At 40.9% G+C, this 17,031-nt stretch overlaps 1 protein-coding gene across 6 annotated transcripts; it reads right to left on the bottom strand.

Annotated features, from left to right (window-relative positions):
- Positions 1 to 2,125: 2,125 nt before the first annotated feature.
- On the bottom strand, positions 2,126 to 12,693 carry LOC108704206. Of its 6 annotated transcripts, XM_041579152.1 has the most exons (14): positions 12,470 to 12,693; positions 12,030 to 12,066; positions 11,675 to 11,727; positions 10,931 to 10,991; positions 9,767 to 9,828; positions 9,438 to 9,479; positions 5,569 to 5,608; positions 5,174 to 5,262; positions 5,024 to 5,071; positions 4,851 to 4,901; positions 4,619 to 4,666; positions 4,216 to 4,275; positions 3,211 to 3,261; positions 2,126 to 2,998 (listed from the first exon to the last, which is right to left on the bottom strand). In XM_041579152.1, exons 1-14 carry the CDS (start codon positions 12,570 to 12,572, stop codon positions 2,994 to 2,996), a joined length of 750 nt encoding a protein of 249 aa, XP_041435086.1. In that variant the 5' UTR covers positions 12,573 to 12,693; the 3' UTR covers positions 2,126 to 2,993. The 6 variants fall into 6 exon arrangements, with proteins under 6 accessions (XP_041435086.1, XP_041435088.1, XP_041435090.1 ...); XM_041579154.1 differs by lacking the exon at positions 4,216 to 4,275; XM_041579156.1 differs by lacking the exon at positions 2,126 to 2,998 and having other exon boundaries at positions 4,216 to 4,295.
- Positions 12,694 to 17,031: the final 4,338 nt, after the last annotated feature.

Raw genomic sequence — 17,031 nt, 5'->3', positions numbered from 1 at the left:
TATGTCCAACTATGTTCAACTATGTCCAACTATGTTCAACTACATTCAACTATGTCCAATTATGTCCAATTATGTTCAAATATGTCCAACTATGTTCAACTATGTCCAACTACTGTATGTCCAACTATGTCCAACTATGTCCAACTACATTCAACTGTGTCCAACTATGTCCAACTATTTCCAACTATGTCCAACTACATTCAACTATGTCCAATTATGTTCAAATATGTCCAACTATGTTCAACTATGTCCAACTATGTCCAACTATGTCCAACTATGTCCAGCTTTACTGCTCCATCAAAAGACCCTATTGTGTGAGTCTAGTTCTTTTGCTTGATGTCTTGGCCTGAAGGTATAGGGGAATATAACAATGCTGAATAGAGGGAAAACGTAGGGAAAGCAAACAGGAGGTTGAGGGAGCGAATAAATTAAGGGGGATATTAAAGCAGGAGTAGTGAGCCATACTGTGTCCAAGCATTTTAAAGAAAACCATAATAAGGATCCTCAGGGACTAACATTAGCTATTAGATTTCCATTAGGCACGACTAATAAATATGATGTAAATTTGATGTAACCTGCTATATCTGATATTGTACTGAGTTAAATCGTTTTTTGCCTTTCTGGAAGGTTGATCTTTGAGTGCCTGATCCATAACATCATGGTTTTATTATTATTATTATTATTAATTATTAACATTTATTTATATAGCAAACATGTTTTGCAGTGCTGTAAAGTAAAAGTGATTATACAACTAAATAACATGAATTACATACAGAGAACATATGGAGTTACATACATCACAACCAATACCGGTACAAAAGGTGAGGAAGGCCCTGAGCAAAAGAGCTTATAAGAGCAGTTTTGATCCACCCCCATAGCTGAAGTTTCAGAGAGGTGCACCTGGATCTCTTCCTATACTTGGTGAGTAAGACTTACTGAATGTTAACAATATTGCCCTGGGTTCTGTTATTTGTCCTTTTCTTCCATAGCCTGTGGGTCTGATCTATAATTTTATCTTGATATGTTGATCCAGTGGAGGAACTGCAGAAAAGATTGTCAAGAGGAAAAAAATTCTGAGGGGTTGCTTTCTCTTTAATCTGGTAAATTGTGTATATTTTGCAATTTTAACTCTGTTATTTGAAAGTGTAGAGGATCTGGTAAGAACTTTAGTGTTAAATTCATGATGACTAATGAAGCCAGCAATGAGTTAATATAAGAGGACAGTCAGATAGAAAGTAAAACCAAGAAATAGGTCTGTAGCTCAATGTGGTTGACAGTTGCTGGTTGCTACGAGGCTTCTGGCCAAGCTCAGCCTGCAAGAACGTATAGCACCTATAAGAGGTCCTATAAGTGATTTACCTTGATGGGGAGAACGAGAGACCTTATTTTAAAGAGAAGGGTTATATTCCCACAATGCCCCAGGTATATTCTGTAGTAAAGCCCTTCACACTGTCATATATGAAAAGGAGAGAGAGTTATTGAAGTCCAACCCAGGTCACACCTACTGTCCTTCTGCCCCTCTACTTTCCTATGTCCAATAAACAGTAAATCCCTTGGTTTAGCACCAGCAATGGGGTCTCCAAAGATATAGAGCAGCGGCCCTTGCTCCTAATTCCTGGATCTCTACTGTGAATAGCATGATTGCAAGCTCTGTGGCCTTTTAATTGCAAGGTTGTCTGTAACAATGGGAGAATTATAGGGTTATACATAATTCAAATGCTGTGATTGTCCCACCCTGTAACACATAGCAACCAATCAGCAGTTAGCTAATACTGAGCTAGAACAGTTGGATTAATGAAAACTAAAATCTTATTGGCTGATGAGAGTTGGAACTAGAGATAATTATATAACCCATGTATTTGGCTTCCTTAGTTGACCCTGTCCATTACCCATCATTCTCTCACTCTCCACCTTGGGTGATTTCCTGCAGTCAGTAGGTTCACATGGTAACCATCTGAGAAGATCCAATATGGGTCCTGGATTAGCCATGGAGTAGGAACAAGTCTAGTCCAATAACATTTGTGTTGTGTAGGATTTAAGACAAAGAGTGATACAATCTATTGCATTGTGTTCGTTTAAATAATCCCTTACCATAAAATCACAAAAACAAGTAGACCATTTCATATATGTGCAACACTCGTTATAAAGACAAGTGACCAAAAACATTTATTTTCATTGCATTATCAGGCATCTAAATTGTGCATTTCCTTAATTATTACTAAGCAAATTAACTAAATCCAGCCCCTCTATGGGCAAAAAACACAAAACAAGAAAATATCTCAGATAAAAGAAAGTATGCCTTAATTAAAAAAAGGTCACTTAACAGATCTAAACTCTAAAATGTCTCTAAAGTCCTTCAAGCTGGGTACATCTCAGGAGCTTGTCAGGCCAATGCTCAAACAGAAGAAGACATGGACAGATGCAAATGGAATAAATAAAAAAGAAACACATTTTTAAGGAATGTTGAAAAGTTCCAATAAATTGGAGATAAGAAGGAAATCCCATCATTGTTCTTCTCTGAAGGCCACTAGTTCTGCTCAAATGGAGGAGGACAACTTTGTCCAAGACAGTATCTTGACTACAGCTTCAAGTGATGGACTCCACATTGTCCTTGGAATGTCTGTGGGGACCAGTCTTAGGCCTTAGGCCCTTGTTAACATTGTTATCAGGGATATTGTGTCAAAGGAAACCCATGTTCATTACCTTGACTGGCAGTGACCTTTGCTGGAAGCAATGAATGAGATCCATAGGTTGGACGGATGAGAACTGCAAAGTGTTCAGCAAGTCCAATGGGTTGGTTCAGCTACAAACTGAATGGGAAAGTCTGACGCCAGTGTATCGATGCTGAAGGCACTGACATACCCAGTGAAGGAAGGTATTGGGGACATAGCATGGGGTATCCCCAGTGATCTATCTCAGGCTGAAAATATGTCGTTGGCTGAAAATCTGGTGGGAAAACCCAATCCACTCCCTGGCAGATTGACACTCACATCCTAACCTACAGCATTTGGTGGGAAAGAGGTGGACAGAGAAGGACCATTAGAGGGCAACACTGTGTTTTAATACCAGAAAGCAAATTCAGTTTTAAGAAGACAAATGTTGTTGATTTGGAAGTGAGGAAAACAAATAGGGCTGCCCACATATATAATAGACTTCCCAGCTTGGTTAGAACTGGACCCCAGGAATGTCACAGGGGGACATGTCTCTCACCTTTGCAGCTGTTCTCTATGTTCTCATAGTCTGGCATCTCCTCTTCATTATCTGCATGAGGAGCAAACAGCATGGGGTGAGCAATGTGTCAGGGCATGATTTGGGCAGAGCAGCAATATGGAGAGTGTCTGTTATTATTGTAGGTAACCGGCTCTAGTCTATCAGTTATTCATGGGGTAAGTGTAGAAGTGGGTGGGGCAGTTAAAAGAAAGTCGACCCTCTTGCTGGTCTCTATAGAGTGCCTGTTGCCAATCACACTTTGGAGGTGCAAAATGCCTGTGGATTGTTTCATCATTGACTCTCTGGATCTGGCACATTTCGGTGCTTCACTGTGGCGTATACATGAAAATGGTAACAGTTTGGCACAGAGTATTCTAAGAAAGCAAATGGTGCCACACCCCCGAGGAGCTGATTGATTAGGCAAGCCCATCCTCCTGGGTTCCTGATTGGGATGCGTTTGCATAATATTCTCCAGTTCAATTAAAGGAAAAGGTCTCCATTCTGGACAATGTAGTCTTAGGGGACAGAACAAGAAAGGCAGGAAATGAGGGTTCAGAACCCCAAAACTCACACTGCAGATCACCTGGCTATGTTGGGCTACAATAAAAGGTGTTATATAAATATATATATAAATATGAACATATGCATAAAAGGGAACTCACCGGTAGGGATGTAGCGAACTGTTCGCCGGCGAACTAGTTCGCGCGAACTTCGACTGTTCGCGTCCGCCGCAAGTTCGCGAACGTCGCGCGACGTTCGCCAATAGGCGTTCGCGTCAAAATCGGTCGCCCATTCGACCATTCGATCGCTAAAATCGAACGATTTTCGTTCGATTCGAACGAAAATCGTTCGATCGAACGATTAAAATCCTTCGATCGTTCGAATCGAACGATTTTCGGATGATCGAAGTTCGCGAACAGTTCGCGAACAGTTCGCAAATTTTGCCGGTGTTCGCGAACGGCGTTCGCGAACACATCGGCGGCGGTTCGCTACATCCCTACTCACCGGAATGTTTGTCCACAGCCACCACCTCCTCCATCAGATTCACATATTCCAGACTCTCACCTGGGGGGGGGGAGCAGCACCTGAATTATTTATTAACCCAGTTAACTGTAGACCGCCTGAACCCCCTGCCAGCCTCCATCTCTTCTTCAATTACAACTCCCAGCACCCCTAGGCATTTGATCACCACAATAAAACAAATGGAAATTGTCCAATGCCACCACCGACCAACTCTCCACAATAAAGGGCTAATACTCTATTGTTTCATCTCTCACAACTGCACATTTTATTAACATCATTTTTAGATACAGTCCCCCCAATATCTTGACTCTACCCAATGGCATATCACCTGTGCTCTGACTCTAAGGCAATAAGAAAGGAAATATTAAAGGAATATTCCCCATACCTTGTGAGTCTCGTGCGTTCCCTTCTTTGACATTCTGTCCACTGGTGCCTGCAGATTAACAGGAACGTTTAGGTCTTGGTTATAGTTACTAGCAGCTCCCTGATAGGTGAGGATCTCCTCCAATCACTGAGCTGTCAGTAACAGTTTTACATAATAACTTAGTAAGGATGGGGGACGCATGATAAATTTAGTTTGCCTTTAATTAAGGTGCCGCATTAAAGACCAAACTCACCACAATGTTTGCAAGTCTCCTCGACCAAGTTGACGTATTCCATGCTGTCCCCTGGTGACCCAAAGAGACCAGTGTTACTTACAAGTGTCTCATGGTATTGCTCTCAAAATACTCCACCCAACTATATTGGTAGCCCTATATCCCTTATACCACTCTAGAAAGCAGTCCTGTACCTTGTGAAACTGGTTGATTTCCCTCATTTACATACTGTTCATAAGTGGCTGTAGAAAGACAGAATAATATAATTTTATACCCCTCCCAAAACTAATCACATGACACGAATGGCACGGAACCCAATTAGGAACACGGGTCAGTATACGAACCAGAGGAGATGCTATCCTCGTCATCCCGGGAGTAGGACATAATCACCGGCTGCTCAGCACTTGGCACATTATCATCTGGGAGCACCTGGCTGTACAGATACAACATTACATTAATCTCTTGGTATCACCAGACCCATAAATACACATATATGCCCACTCACTGGGCAGAGAGTTACTGGAGAAGAGTTGGGGTTATTATGGGATGCAGACTTGCAGGGTGTTGCAGAGAGGTCTCTTTAAACAGGTGGGATGTCTGGAGTAGAGGGAGACTCTAATCGGTCAGGATGGGTTATGGGTATGTGGGACAGTGGCAACATCTGGAAATTATCAGTATCCGGTGGGATAAGATAAAGGACTGGGTATCAGTTTGGATCTGGTGATTCTGTGATACATACATGTAACCAAGGGAGTGGTTTTCCTCATCATCAACGTTGCCTGGAGAAGAAGGACAGAATTAGGACAATTAGTAATAAATCAACAAAATTCATGTTCAGTTCAGGAGTTTTTTCAATAATGGCTCATGGTAATACTCTGATTAAACCCAATAGCTCATTGCAATACTTTGATAAAGAACTGTTCTACTGTTGAACCCAATGTCGTATGTTGAGCCCAATACAGTGTAAACTCGATGACCTAATACTTGTTCATTATTCTCATATGTATTATGTTTATGATTTCTGCAGCCTTTATCAGACTTTCCTTTATTGTAGCTATGAGCGCATGGGAAGCAAGATCTGTTATTAACCAAATCATTGTAGCTTCTTACTAAGTTACTATATGAGCTCATTGTTTGCTAAGCCTATATAAACTGGGGGTGTCCATTCGTTCAGTTGAGATTCGCTTGTGGGGTTTACACGTGCCGGCGCAGGACCTTCCGTGAACCGTTTGAGCCTCGATCTGCGGACTGTTTAGGGATCTCCCAGTCGTACAGGCAGAGAGGGGGGCTTGCATACTGTGCTCACACGGTAATGTATATCTTCTTCATACTATGTATGTAATAAACCTTTGTATATACGTAGCTGGTGTGTTTGAATTACTTCCGAGAGACTCATAGAACCACAATTAAAACAATGTGGGAAAAATGCACAAGAAAGAAAAAATCAGCGGCATCCAGAAGCTTATCCAGAAGATATGATTCCAAGAAAGATCAGGCACCCACCTCAATCCATGCTCAGCTGCTAATCATATCTGTCTATATTATTATTTAAATAGTGCCAACATATCATACCCCTCATACATAAAGTATCTGAGATACATTGCCATCTGCTGACTGAGAGGTGGGTTTAGTTTCTGAGTCTAGTAAAATGAGAGAGGCCATCATCACAATATTAAACAGTAGAAATGTGCCCTCATTCCAACCAAACCGTGCTCCCTTGCACTCAGAAATGACCAGACAGTAAAAACTGTGCCCATTTTCCACAATAAGTGCTACTCTTTAAGGGTCTTTAAGGAGCGCATGAAAGTTTGGAAAGAAGGAGAAAGTCTGACAGCTTGTGGCAGAGAGTTCCAGAGAAAAGCAGAAGCCTGAGAGAAGTCTTGTAGGTGAGAATGGGCAGAAGTGCTGAGAGGAGAAGTGAGGAGAAGATCAGAAGCAGAGAGAAGGTTTCGTGAAGGAGAGTATTTGAAGATCAGAGATGAAATATAGGGAGGGGCTTCATTATTAAGGGCCTTGAAAGTGAGTGTAAGTAATTTGAATTTGATTCTAGAAGAGATTGGGAGCCAGTGAAGGGACATACATATGGGAGCAGCTGATGTTGAGCGGTGAGATAGATGAATGAGTCTAGCGGCCGCGTTTAGAACAGATTGGAGTTGTGAAAGGTGACTTGTTGGAATACCTGTGAGGAGTAAGTTGCAGTAATCAAGGCGGGAGATGATGAGAGACTGAATCAGTGTTTTAGTTGATTCTGAACTGAGATAGGGTCGTATTCGAGCAATGTTGCGCAGTTGAATACGGCAAGATTTTGCAAGTGTTTGAATGTGTGGTGAATAAGACAGATGTGAGTCTAAGATAACTCCTAGGCAGCCTGTGTGGTGGAATGAAAGGTGGTGTTGTTTACGGTGAGTGATATCTGAGGGACAGGGGAAGATCTTGGAGGAAATATAATGAGTTCTGTTTTTGAGAGGTTCAGTTTCAGGTGGCGCTGAGACATCCAGGAGGAGACAGCAGAGAGACAGTCTGTGACTTGGGAAAGGACAGAATTAGAAAGATCGGGAGTAGACAAGTAGAGTTGGGTGTCATCAGCATAAAGGTGATACTGAAGTCCAAATGACTGGATGAGTTTTCCTAGTGAAGTTACATAGTTACATAGTTAAATCGGCTTGAAAAAAGACAAAGTCCATCAATTCCAACCCCTCCAAATGAAACCCAGCCCCATACACACACCCCTCCCTACTGTCACATAAATGATATATCCCCATATCTATACTAACTATAGAGTTTAGTATCACAATAGCCTTTGTATTATGTCTGTCCAAGAAATCATCCAAGTCCCTCTTATAGTCATTAACTGAATCATCACCCGGCAGTGCATTCCCCAACCTCACTGTCCTCACTGTGATGAACCCCCTACTCTGTTCCTTTAAATGAAACTTCTTTTCCTCTAGTCTGAAGGGGAGGCCTCTGGTACGTGATTCTCTTTATGGGTAAAATGGTCCCCTGCTATTTGTCTATAATGTCCTCTAATGTACTTGTAAAGTCTAATCATGTCCCCTCACAAGCGCCTTTTTTCCAGAGAAAACAACCCCAACCTTGTCAGTCTCCCCTCATAATTTAACTCTTCCCTCCCTCTAACCAATTTAGTTGCACTTAGTCTCTGCACTCTCTCCAGCTCATTTATATCCCTCTTAAGGACTGGAGTCCAAAACTGCCCCCATACTCCAGATGAGGCCTCACCAGGGACCTATAAAGAGACACAATTATGTTTCATCCCTTGAGTTAATGCCCTTTTTTATACAAGAACTTTATTTGCTTTAGTAGCCACAGAATGACACTGCCCAGAATTAGACAACTTGATATCTACAAAGACCCCAAGATCCTTCTCATTTAAGGAAACTCCCAACACACTGCCATTTAGTGTATAACTTGCATTTATATTATTTTTGCCAAAGTGCATAACTTGCATTTATCAACATTGAACCTCATTTTCCAGTTTGCTGCCCAGTTTTCCAGTTTAGACAAATCACTGTGCAAAGTGGCAGCATCCTGCATGGAACCTATAGTTCTGCACAATTTAGTCTCATCTGCAAAAATAGAAACAGTACTTTCAATGGCCACCTCCAGGTCATTAATAAACAAGTTGAAAAGCAAGGGACCTAGTACAGAGCCCTGCGGTACTCCACTAACAACACTGGTCCAATTAGAAAATGTTCCATTTACCACCACTCTTTGTAGTCTATCTTTTAGCCAGTTCTCTATCCAGGTACAAATACTATGTTCCAGGCCAACATTCCTTCATTTAACCAGTAACCTCCTGTGTGGCACTGTATCAAATGCTTTAGCAAAGTCTAAGTAAATCACATCCACTCCCATCCCAGAGTCAAGGTCCCTGCTCACCTTCTCATAAAAAGAAAATAAGTTAGTCTGGCAAAATCTATTACATAAAACCATGCTGGCACAAACTCATAGTATTATGATTTGCTATAAAGTCCAGTATCTTATCCTTTAATAACCGAGAACAGCAGGGGGCCTAGAACAGAGCCTTGAGGAACTCCAACAGAGAGAGAGAATGTAGTAGAAGTAGAGTTAGAGAAGGAACAGATAAGATGTAAACCATGAAAGAGCAGTGTCCTGAATGCCAGATGAGTGTAGAATGTCTAGGAGGAGTGTGTGGTCAACTGTGTCAAAGGCTGCAGAGAGTGACCTTTAGACTTTGACAGTAGAAGATCATTGGTTACTTTGGTGAGTGCAGTTTCAGTTGAGTGTGATGGGCAGAAACCAGATTGCAGGGGGTCGAGAAGGGAGTTGTGAGTGAGATGCTGGATCAGGCATTTGTAAACAAGCCTTTCTAGTGATTTGGATGTGAATGGAAGAAGGCAAACCGAACGATAGTTAGCGGGAGAGCTGGGATCAAGGGAAAGTTTTTTGAGGATAGGAGTGATTAGTGCTTGTTTCTCTAAAGATGGAAAAGTACCAGTAGAGAGTGAAAGGATAAATAGGTGGGTAAGTGCAGGAGAGAGTGTATCAGAGATTGGATAGAGGAGGCGAGAGGGTATGGGGTCAATGGAACAGGTTGTGGGTAGAGTTGTCTGTGCCCATTGTACTCACATGATGATGATGAAGGGTTGTTTTCATAGTCAGGCGCACTCTCTGGAAAACAAAACTGTGTGAGATTCCATGGATTGATCAAATTTATCCACAAGAAATATCAAATTAATCCACAATAAATATACAGGCAAGGAAACCAAGGTTATCTCTTGCTTCCTTCCATACGTTCTGTGTCAGTCTATACATTAGTCCTATAATGCTCATTATGGAACCTGTGCCTGACCAGGGTTATTATACATTCTTCTTAAGCTACAGGTAGGCCTTCCACCTTTTCATTAGAGAACCTGTCCCACTTTACTGCATGGTTCTATTTACTGTACAACGCTCACCATTGTCCTGCTGAGTGACCCTCCCCACAGAGCTTCTACGACTTTCAGCAAGGACAGGAGACCTGCAGGGGAAAGAGAAGAGTCAAACCATGTACACAGATTAAAGGGAAAAGAAGTAAAGAAACTACTGACCCAAGTGCCCCCATCCAGCATTTTCCCTCAACAATTTCATCTTTCATTTAAGAATGAACTACAATAAGGGAAGGGTGCTGGCTCTCCCCCAGCAGCCAGTGGGGAGTGGAATGACTGGGGGGTGCTGGATATAATGGATATAATTATACCATATGTCCCCTTCAGTCCACTCACTCATGGCAGATGAACATGGTAGGATCTAGGGGTACATGTCCTTATGAGTATCCCAACCACTGTCAATCATAGATTGACAGATATATATATATATATATATATTATAAACATATATAATAAACATCATTCCTGGCAATATGGAAAGAGGGATAGGGAGTTTGTGTGCCATCACTGTCCCCATTACTTGATTTATTATATCAATGAGGCAAGAAGAGGATCTTCACAACTCCAGCCATGTGGCCTGCTGGTCAATTTATACCAAGCTATCCACTGATTTACATGCTCTTAAGGATCTTGTTATGTTGGACTAATGAAACCAGAATATCATGGGTATAAATGTTTGCTAGGGATTACTTATCCCTTCCCTCAAGGAGTACCATCAGTAAAGAGAGGCCATGCAACACATAACATATCATTAGGTAATTAGAAGAGTTATTCTGTTGAAGGACAACATAAGCTCATCCGATAAACATTCCCAGGGATGAAGACAAACTAAGCAGAGTTTGTTACAGGTGCCAAAACCTCACTAAACCATGACCCAGATCTGGAACTAGGTTGCTTGTGACCCAGCTGCCTTATGTTTATCTGGATGAGACACATAGAGTGTTCATAGATAAAAGGAATAATTTTGGGAAAGTCATTTTGGGTCCTCCAATGGCTGATCTACAGAATACATCCTATTCGTAGCTGATTAAGCAAAGCAAGATGCTTGGGAATTACTTGGGTTGTCTATCCCTTGGCTGCCATTATGAACCTGTCAGTGCTGGAGTCTAGTTTCCACTTTTAGCCCAGAGATGAGGCTTTCTGGGAGTCTGTAGGATAAGACCTCCTAAGAAAAGCAGATATTTCCATACTTACACCATCAGAGAATGGCATGGAGGGGACACCACTGTTGGGGAGGGTAATGTCCGCTGCATATCTGTCCCGTAAACAAAGAGGACACAATATTATCAAGAGAACATGACCCTCATGAATTATGACTGGCATACAATTATACAACACATCCTTTTGCCCTTCTAGTTCCCTAGCATATGTGTTTATTCCAAGGGAATAATGATAATCCAAGAAGGTCTTTCTTATCTGGGCCACTAGATACCAGCTTCACTGACTGATGAAAGTATTACCTCTTACTGTCACCCCATTGTTTCCACCTAAAAACCCCTTAGTAGACCGTAATTATATTGTCACCTCCTTCAATGATACCATACATTATTATTTTTGATCCCATGATGTAACTGGTCAGCCTTGTATTTAGGGAAAGTCCCTCCTCAGGTTTATTATTCAGGGGAGTCACTGTTAATGCTTTTGAAGGGTCAGCCAAGTTTGATATCATAATACCATTTAGAGTACCATCTAGTTTTCCTTAAGTGCAAAGTTGTTAACCTCATGAGTCTAGATGTTTTTAATGTCTCCCCATATTCTCCTCTGTTTATATCCCCGTTGCCCCTTTCTGTTGATAGTGCCCTCAGTAATTCTTACTTCACCTGACACCCCCTCAAACCAAGACTAATGTTTGAGTTCCCTACCACCTGGTGGGCTTTATAAATGGAACCAGAGCAACATTAGAGAGTAAAAGGGTGAGCATAAAGTGAATTTACTTACAGTTAGGTCCCAGCACCATAAAGCTTGACGTAGAAGGATGGGTGAAATAGTTCCTGTAATAGAGGAAACATATGTTAACAGTTTTCATATTATTTTCCCAGAGAATGCCATTTTTCTTGCACTAACCCAATGACAGCAGTGAGAATGTAGGATTCAATAAAAAGGTAAACAGAAATGGTAACGGACTTTGAGAATGGGCATTAATGTTCTGTTATTATGTTGTTCAGTTGTCCCCATTAGCACAGGGGTGATGAAGGGCATTGGGATGAGTAGGTACACATGGATCAAAATGGGATAAATGAGGCATTCAACAAAGCAAAGTGGGTAAAAACCAAAAAGAGAGAGTCAGACTCACTTGGATTCATAGTTAGCCACGTTCTGGGGAATACGCGCTGCAGGAGAGAGAGGGACATTTAGCAAGAGAACTGGAGTAACAATGAGCATTGGTGAGGCACTCTCCCACCTACAGCCCTGGAAACTGTCCTGAGACCCTGGTTTGAATAGACATGTGATTTACTCTCCACTACTGACTGACCCCTCTCTGCTTCTGCATAACCCCCTGAGTGGTTGTCACCTGAACCCTGTCTTCTTCTGATTGACCCTTTTGTCATGGTATCATTTATAAGAAGCTTGTTCTTCTTGGAAGTCTAGGAACATCGGGATCTTTAAATGGTATCAATATGTAGCCTTTAGGCTGTATTATGTTTCCCCTGATACAGTAAAACCTTGAGGTTCCTCACATGGGACAGAGTAACCCACTTCTAAGTGATTATGCATATAATATGTCAGACTTACTGAGTGTCCGTTTCCTGCAGCCCAGACAGAGTGCGGTGGTGATGACCACAGGAAAGAAAAGCACCACAGCCCACATCCCGGTGGTTATACTCATAGAATCCATGTGGGTCTGGTGATGACGGGAAAGAGAAGGAAACAGATATTCGTTACTTTAGGTTCTTTTATATTCTCACAGAGATACAGTTTGATGTGAACCTTCTTCTTTCATCTCAAGCTTCAGTGTCACCCACCCGCGGCACAAGAATTGTCACCCTCCCCCAGCACAACAAGCTCTAGCAGCAGCCAAACACAGTGCTCCGCCTTAGCCACCAATTTCTGTGACATTTCAGACAGATGCAGAACTGGGTTGTGGTTCTTCCAGGAAGAAGGCAACGCTACATGAAGCCACAAACAGCTAATGGGGTGCAGAAAGGGTTTCCCGATGTGTGACAAAGGGTCCAACTGACCTCAGTGGTAGCACTGCTGTGTGAGATTATTCTGTTTGGGGCAATGCCATGTGTAATGAGAGACAGGGGATACTTGCCATTAATTACTCATTTTACAGAACTGAAATTCAGAAAGTTCTTGGCCACATCCACAGCATTCCCCAACAATGCCCCAACCATGTCTCTTGTTCTTCTGCCACTCCTTGTCCTTTCATTTATTGAGACTTCTATCTGAAGGGCGAGTTTTAGTCTACAGAATTCTGGAGAGACCTTGTTATGAAGATCCTCCCTCTCATATTCCGCACCTCAATCTTACTTACTTACTTACTTACTTACCCTTAAACTCTCTCACTTCCTGCCTCACCCCATCTTTTCTCCTGTAAGTGTCACACTCACACATCCACACTCTTCCTCTGTGCAACTAACACATTTTTCTTTGGTTCTTTTTCTTTCCCATCACCCTGAGACCATGTCATTGGACCATTGTCCCCTCCAGGTTTTTGCTTAGTCTGCTCATGGTTTCTCCTGGCCTGCAAGCTTCTCCTGTCTGCAACGAGCTCACTAAGCTCAAAACACTCAAAGCCTCAGATCTGGAAATGATTCAGCAGAAACATCAGAGTGCTAGATTTGGGGGACATGTTACTTTCACCCTGTGTGAGCCCCACTAATAAGATACTGCAATCAGATCTTTCCTTCCTCTTCTTTGTCTGCCTCACCCCATAGCACCATCCAGCAGGCACTAAAGTCCTGTCCAGAGAGCCATACTTGGTATTTACTATAATGACAACATGATCTGCCCAATCAAACAATCCTTTCACTGCCACTACAATAATGATTGGCAGATACATATTTTACATGGAGTGAGTACCTGCTGTGAATCCTTCAGCAAACTGAAACGTTGGCAGACCTAGGGCAGCCAATAACCAATCAGAGCTTGAGAAGGAACCTAGATCAACCTGTAGACTATCAGGGCATTTGAACATCCAAAGGGCTAGACCAATGAGATGATTAGAACTTCAAAGGGTTAGAATTGTTTTTCTATATTCGATGTTTTTAATGGAGCACGTCTCACATGTAGTAGACTAGACACGGTGGACAACCCATAGTGAGTATTTTTTGCTTGCTAAGAACCACAAATTATAAAAATTACTTGCCACGGGATTAATGATTCCCTTAAAAAGGTCACTCAGGTGTCTAGGTCCATACTTAAGGAGAAATACTTAATAAAACAAAAACTTGTCCCACGGTAGCCAATTAAAATGCTTTAACATCAGTGCAGGTTGCCAGGACTGTGAAGAACGCAGAGATGATTCATATACCAACACCGCAGGGAATTTCTCTGGCCTGACCTGAATTTGAGATAAATGATATCATCGGCACAATTTCTCATCATGCTGGAGGAAGCCATTTTCCCTTCTTACATCACTTCCTGCTCTTTATCTTAAATAACCAAAAATATGTTCAGGAAGAGAGAAGAGAGGAAAGAATATTTTTCTTAGCCCATACAGACTTTAAAGGGCATTCTACATGGATTATTCTCCTCATATAGATATGTGTGTGTGTCCAGCCTGCCTTCCAATTCATGTAAATGACTCCTTGTGCTCTTCTGAGCAATATATTAATATTTGTATCTAGTTTATATGATTTCATCAGTTTCTAATATAATTCATCTGAAGCAACTGCACCAGCTGCTGACCACAGATAAGTCAAATGACTCTTCTCTGCTCACTAACTTGATTTTCAGTGCAGAGCAACATTACAAGGCTTTTCGTTGTTGCACCTCGAATCTGCTTCATTATGCTGCCATATAGTTATCTGTCCAAAACCCAACGTTTTTGTTCTAATTTAAATAATTTAATTTAATTGTAATTTAATTAATTGAATTAAATAAATGAATGAAATTATTTTTTTTATTTAATTAAAGTTTTGTTTTAAAGGCTAACAAACTCTGTTGCATTTTTTTTAGATCAGAACCTTAAATCCTAGTCTACCAGTTGAAAAACTGATCTTAAAGGAGACGGAAACACGGCATGCTGCATTTTGTATACTGAACGTACTGGTCCATCCCTAAAAAAGCTACATTTATCATACTTTCAGTTTATAAATTCACCAATTTATAAACCAGCCGAGTCTCAGATTTCTTTCTCAAATTGCGTCCGAAGGCAGAACCTTATTTACTACACAACTGCACCTGTAGATAAAGATCACGTATCTAATGAGACACATGGTAATATGGTATCACTTGCCATTACGAGGCATAACGCTAAAGCAGACCAACTGCATTTCTCATGCCCTGGGAATTGATGCAGAGCTTGAGGTGTAGGAGGGAGGGCAGACTCAGCAGAGTGATCTTGTTCATGTATAAAGTGCCACCTCTGCAAATAACCTGAACTCTGTATGTTGCACACCCACGGTGCACACTGTTCTGCACCTATTCACCAGAGAACACCAGAGAACACTTATCTATAGTTCTGTGTGTCCACCCAGCCCATGAGTCATCAGAAGATCTACATGTTGGCCATGCATGGCCAAAGTCTCCATCTCCCATAATCAAATGGAGATGATTCCTGGCCTCATGGATTCACCTTGTGTTTTCCAAAGACTACTATATGTAGGTGTTTACTCGTTTCTAACGCTAAAATTGCTGCCGTGCCAAGCAACTGCCATATGATATAGGATATACGTTCATGGAGGGATGAATTTAGCGGGTAACACTAATTGTAGTGGGAACCCATAGATCCATAAATAGTCATTTCTTATTACAAAAACAAAAGGTATACAGACAGCCTTGCGCGTTTTGTGCACAAATGCACCTCGTGATGATAAGCTACGAACCCCATGAATTTTATTGCACTTAAAGACTCTTCAGTGGGTGGTAATTGTCTTACAGAAAGACTGAGTGCAGAACCAGAAGGCTTATGAATAATTACCATGAGGTATAAAATGAGTAAGGCAAAAAGTCATGGGGTTTTTATATTTTTTTTTACATTTTTTATATTGATTTTGAGTTGAGGGACACAGTTTAAGTTTATTTATGAAGCGTATAAATCCCGTGGTTACATATATTTGTGCATGAAATGGATCTGCTACAATGTTCCTGCCTGAGCTGCAGAACTGGGGGTCTGTGCACCCAAACCCCTATTTCTACTGGTGAGATTGATCTGCTGCTCAGCAACTGGCGCATTGTGGGAATCTGTTAATCCCATTCACTTCTTTACTTCTATACAGACTGTAGATTTACGGTGGAGCTGTTTTTTAAACCCAAATTGTACATGAAACCACCCAAAACCTTGTCTCACTATATATTCATATATATATATATATATATATATATATAAAATACAAAATAGATCCTTTCATCATATTATTTTTCTTAATTCAGCAACTATAACGTTTCAGTTCAGTTATTTTGTTCTACGAGGAGAAAATCCAAAATGGGAAAATAATCTTGGTGTTGGGGCAGAAGGCTCAGATCTATTTGATTTTGATTGGGGCAGTAAAAAAAAGTTTATAAATTGTAGAGAAAAAATAGGTTAAAATTTAAAAGGAGAAATTGAATGTTTTGCATTTTAACAAATTACATTTCTCTTAAATTTTAAAAGTGTTTTATGATAAAAACTAAGAAATGTTCCTGCTCATTTAGAATATAAAATGAATTTAGAAATCAATATATATATTTTATATCCAGTTCTGGGGAGCGGACTGAACCCTCACATCATGACATTACGGCCTTGCATCTCATCCGACACTTTTAGACACTTTAATTAAAGTACCAGCTCACGGCAGAAAGTCAATGATCATTTTTATGGAAAACTGTGCAATTTTAAAATAAATTCTGCCTTTTTTCAAATAATAGTAGTTGGGAGAATTAAATGATCTTTACTGATGGTTATGTTATTATTTCACCAATTTAGCATAATATGTTTTTTTAAAAGTATGTTTGTTTTTTTTTTTAAATGAAATACAATTTACTACAGTAGATGCTAATATGTGGGACAAAGGAATTTTTAGCCATTAGCAGGAACAATTGATTTTGAGCCTGTTTGAATGAAGTTTCAGAAGTGAAAGGGAATGTGGAAATGTTGCCGAATATAAGTGGGATTCTGTCGGCACAATGGCAGTTCCATGACTTTGCCA

Source organism: Xenopus laevis, chromosome 9_10S, assembly GCF_017654675.1.
Source record: "Xenopus laevis strain J_2021 chromosome 9_10S, Xenopus_laevis_v10.1, whole genome shotgun sequence".
In the NCBI taxonomy this organism is placed as follows: domain Eukaryota; kingdom Metazoa; phylum Chordata; class Amphibia; order Anura; family Pipidae; genus Xenopus; species Xenopus laevis.
The sequence above is the reverse complement of the archived record's forward strand: the minus strand, read 5'-3'. Positions and strand labels throughout refer to the sequence as shown.

Excerpts from the sequence above, each read along its gene's own strand:
- LOC108704206 (XM_041579152.1), bottom strand. The coding sequence starts at position 12,572 with ATGGATTCTATGAGTATAACCACCGGGATGTGGGCTGTGGTGCTTTTC. Across the intron at positions 12,067-12,469 it reads CTGCAGGAAACGGACACTCA|CGCGTATTCCCCAGAACGTG; the intron begins GTAAGTCTGACA and ends TCTCTCCTGCAG. Across the intron at positions 11,728-12,029 it reads GTGGCTAACTATGAATCCAA|GAACTATTTCACCCATCCTT; the intron begins GTGAGTCTGACT and ends CCTCTATTACAG.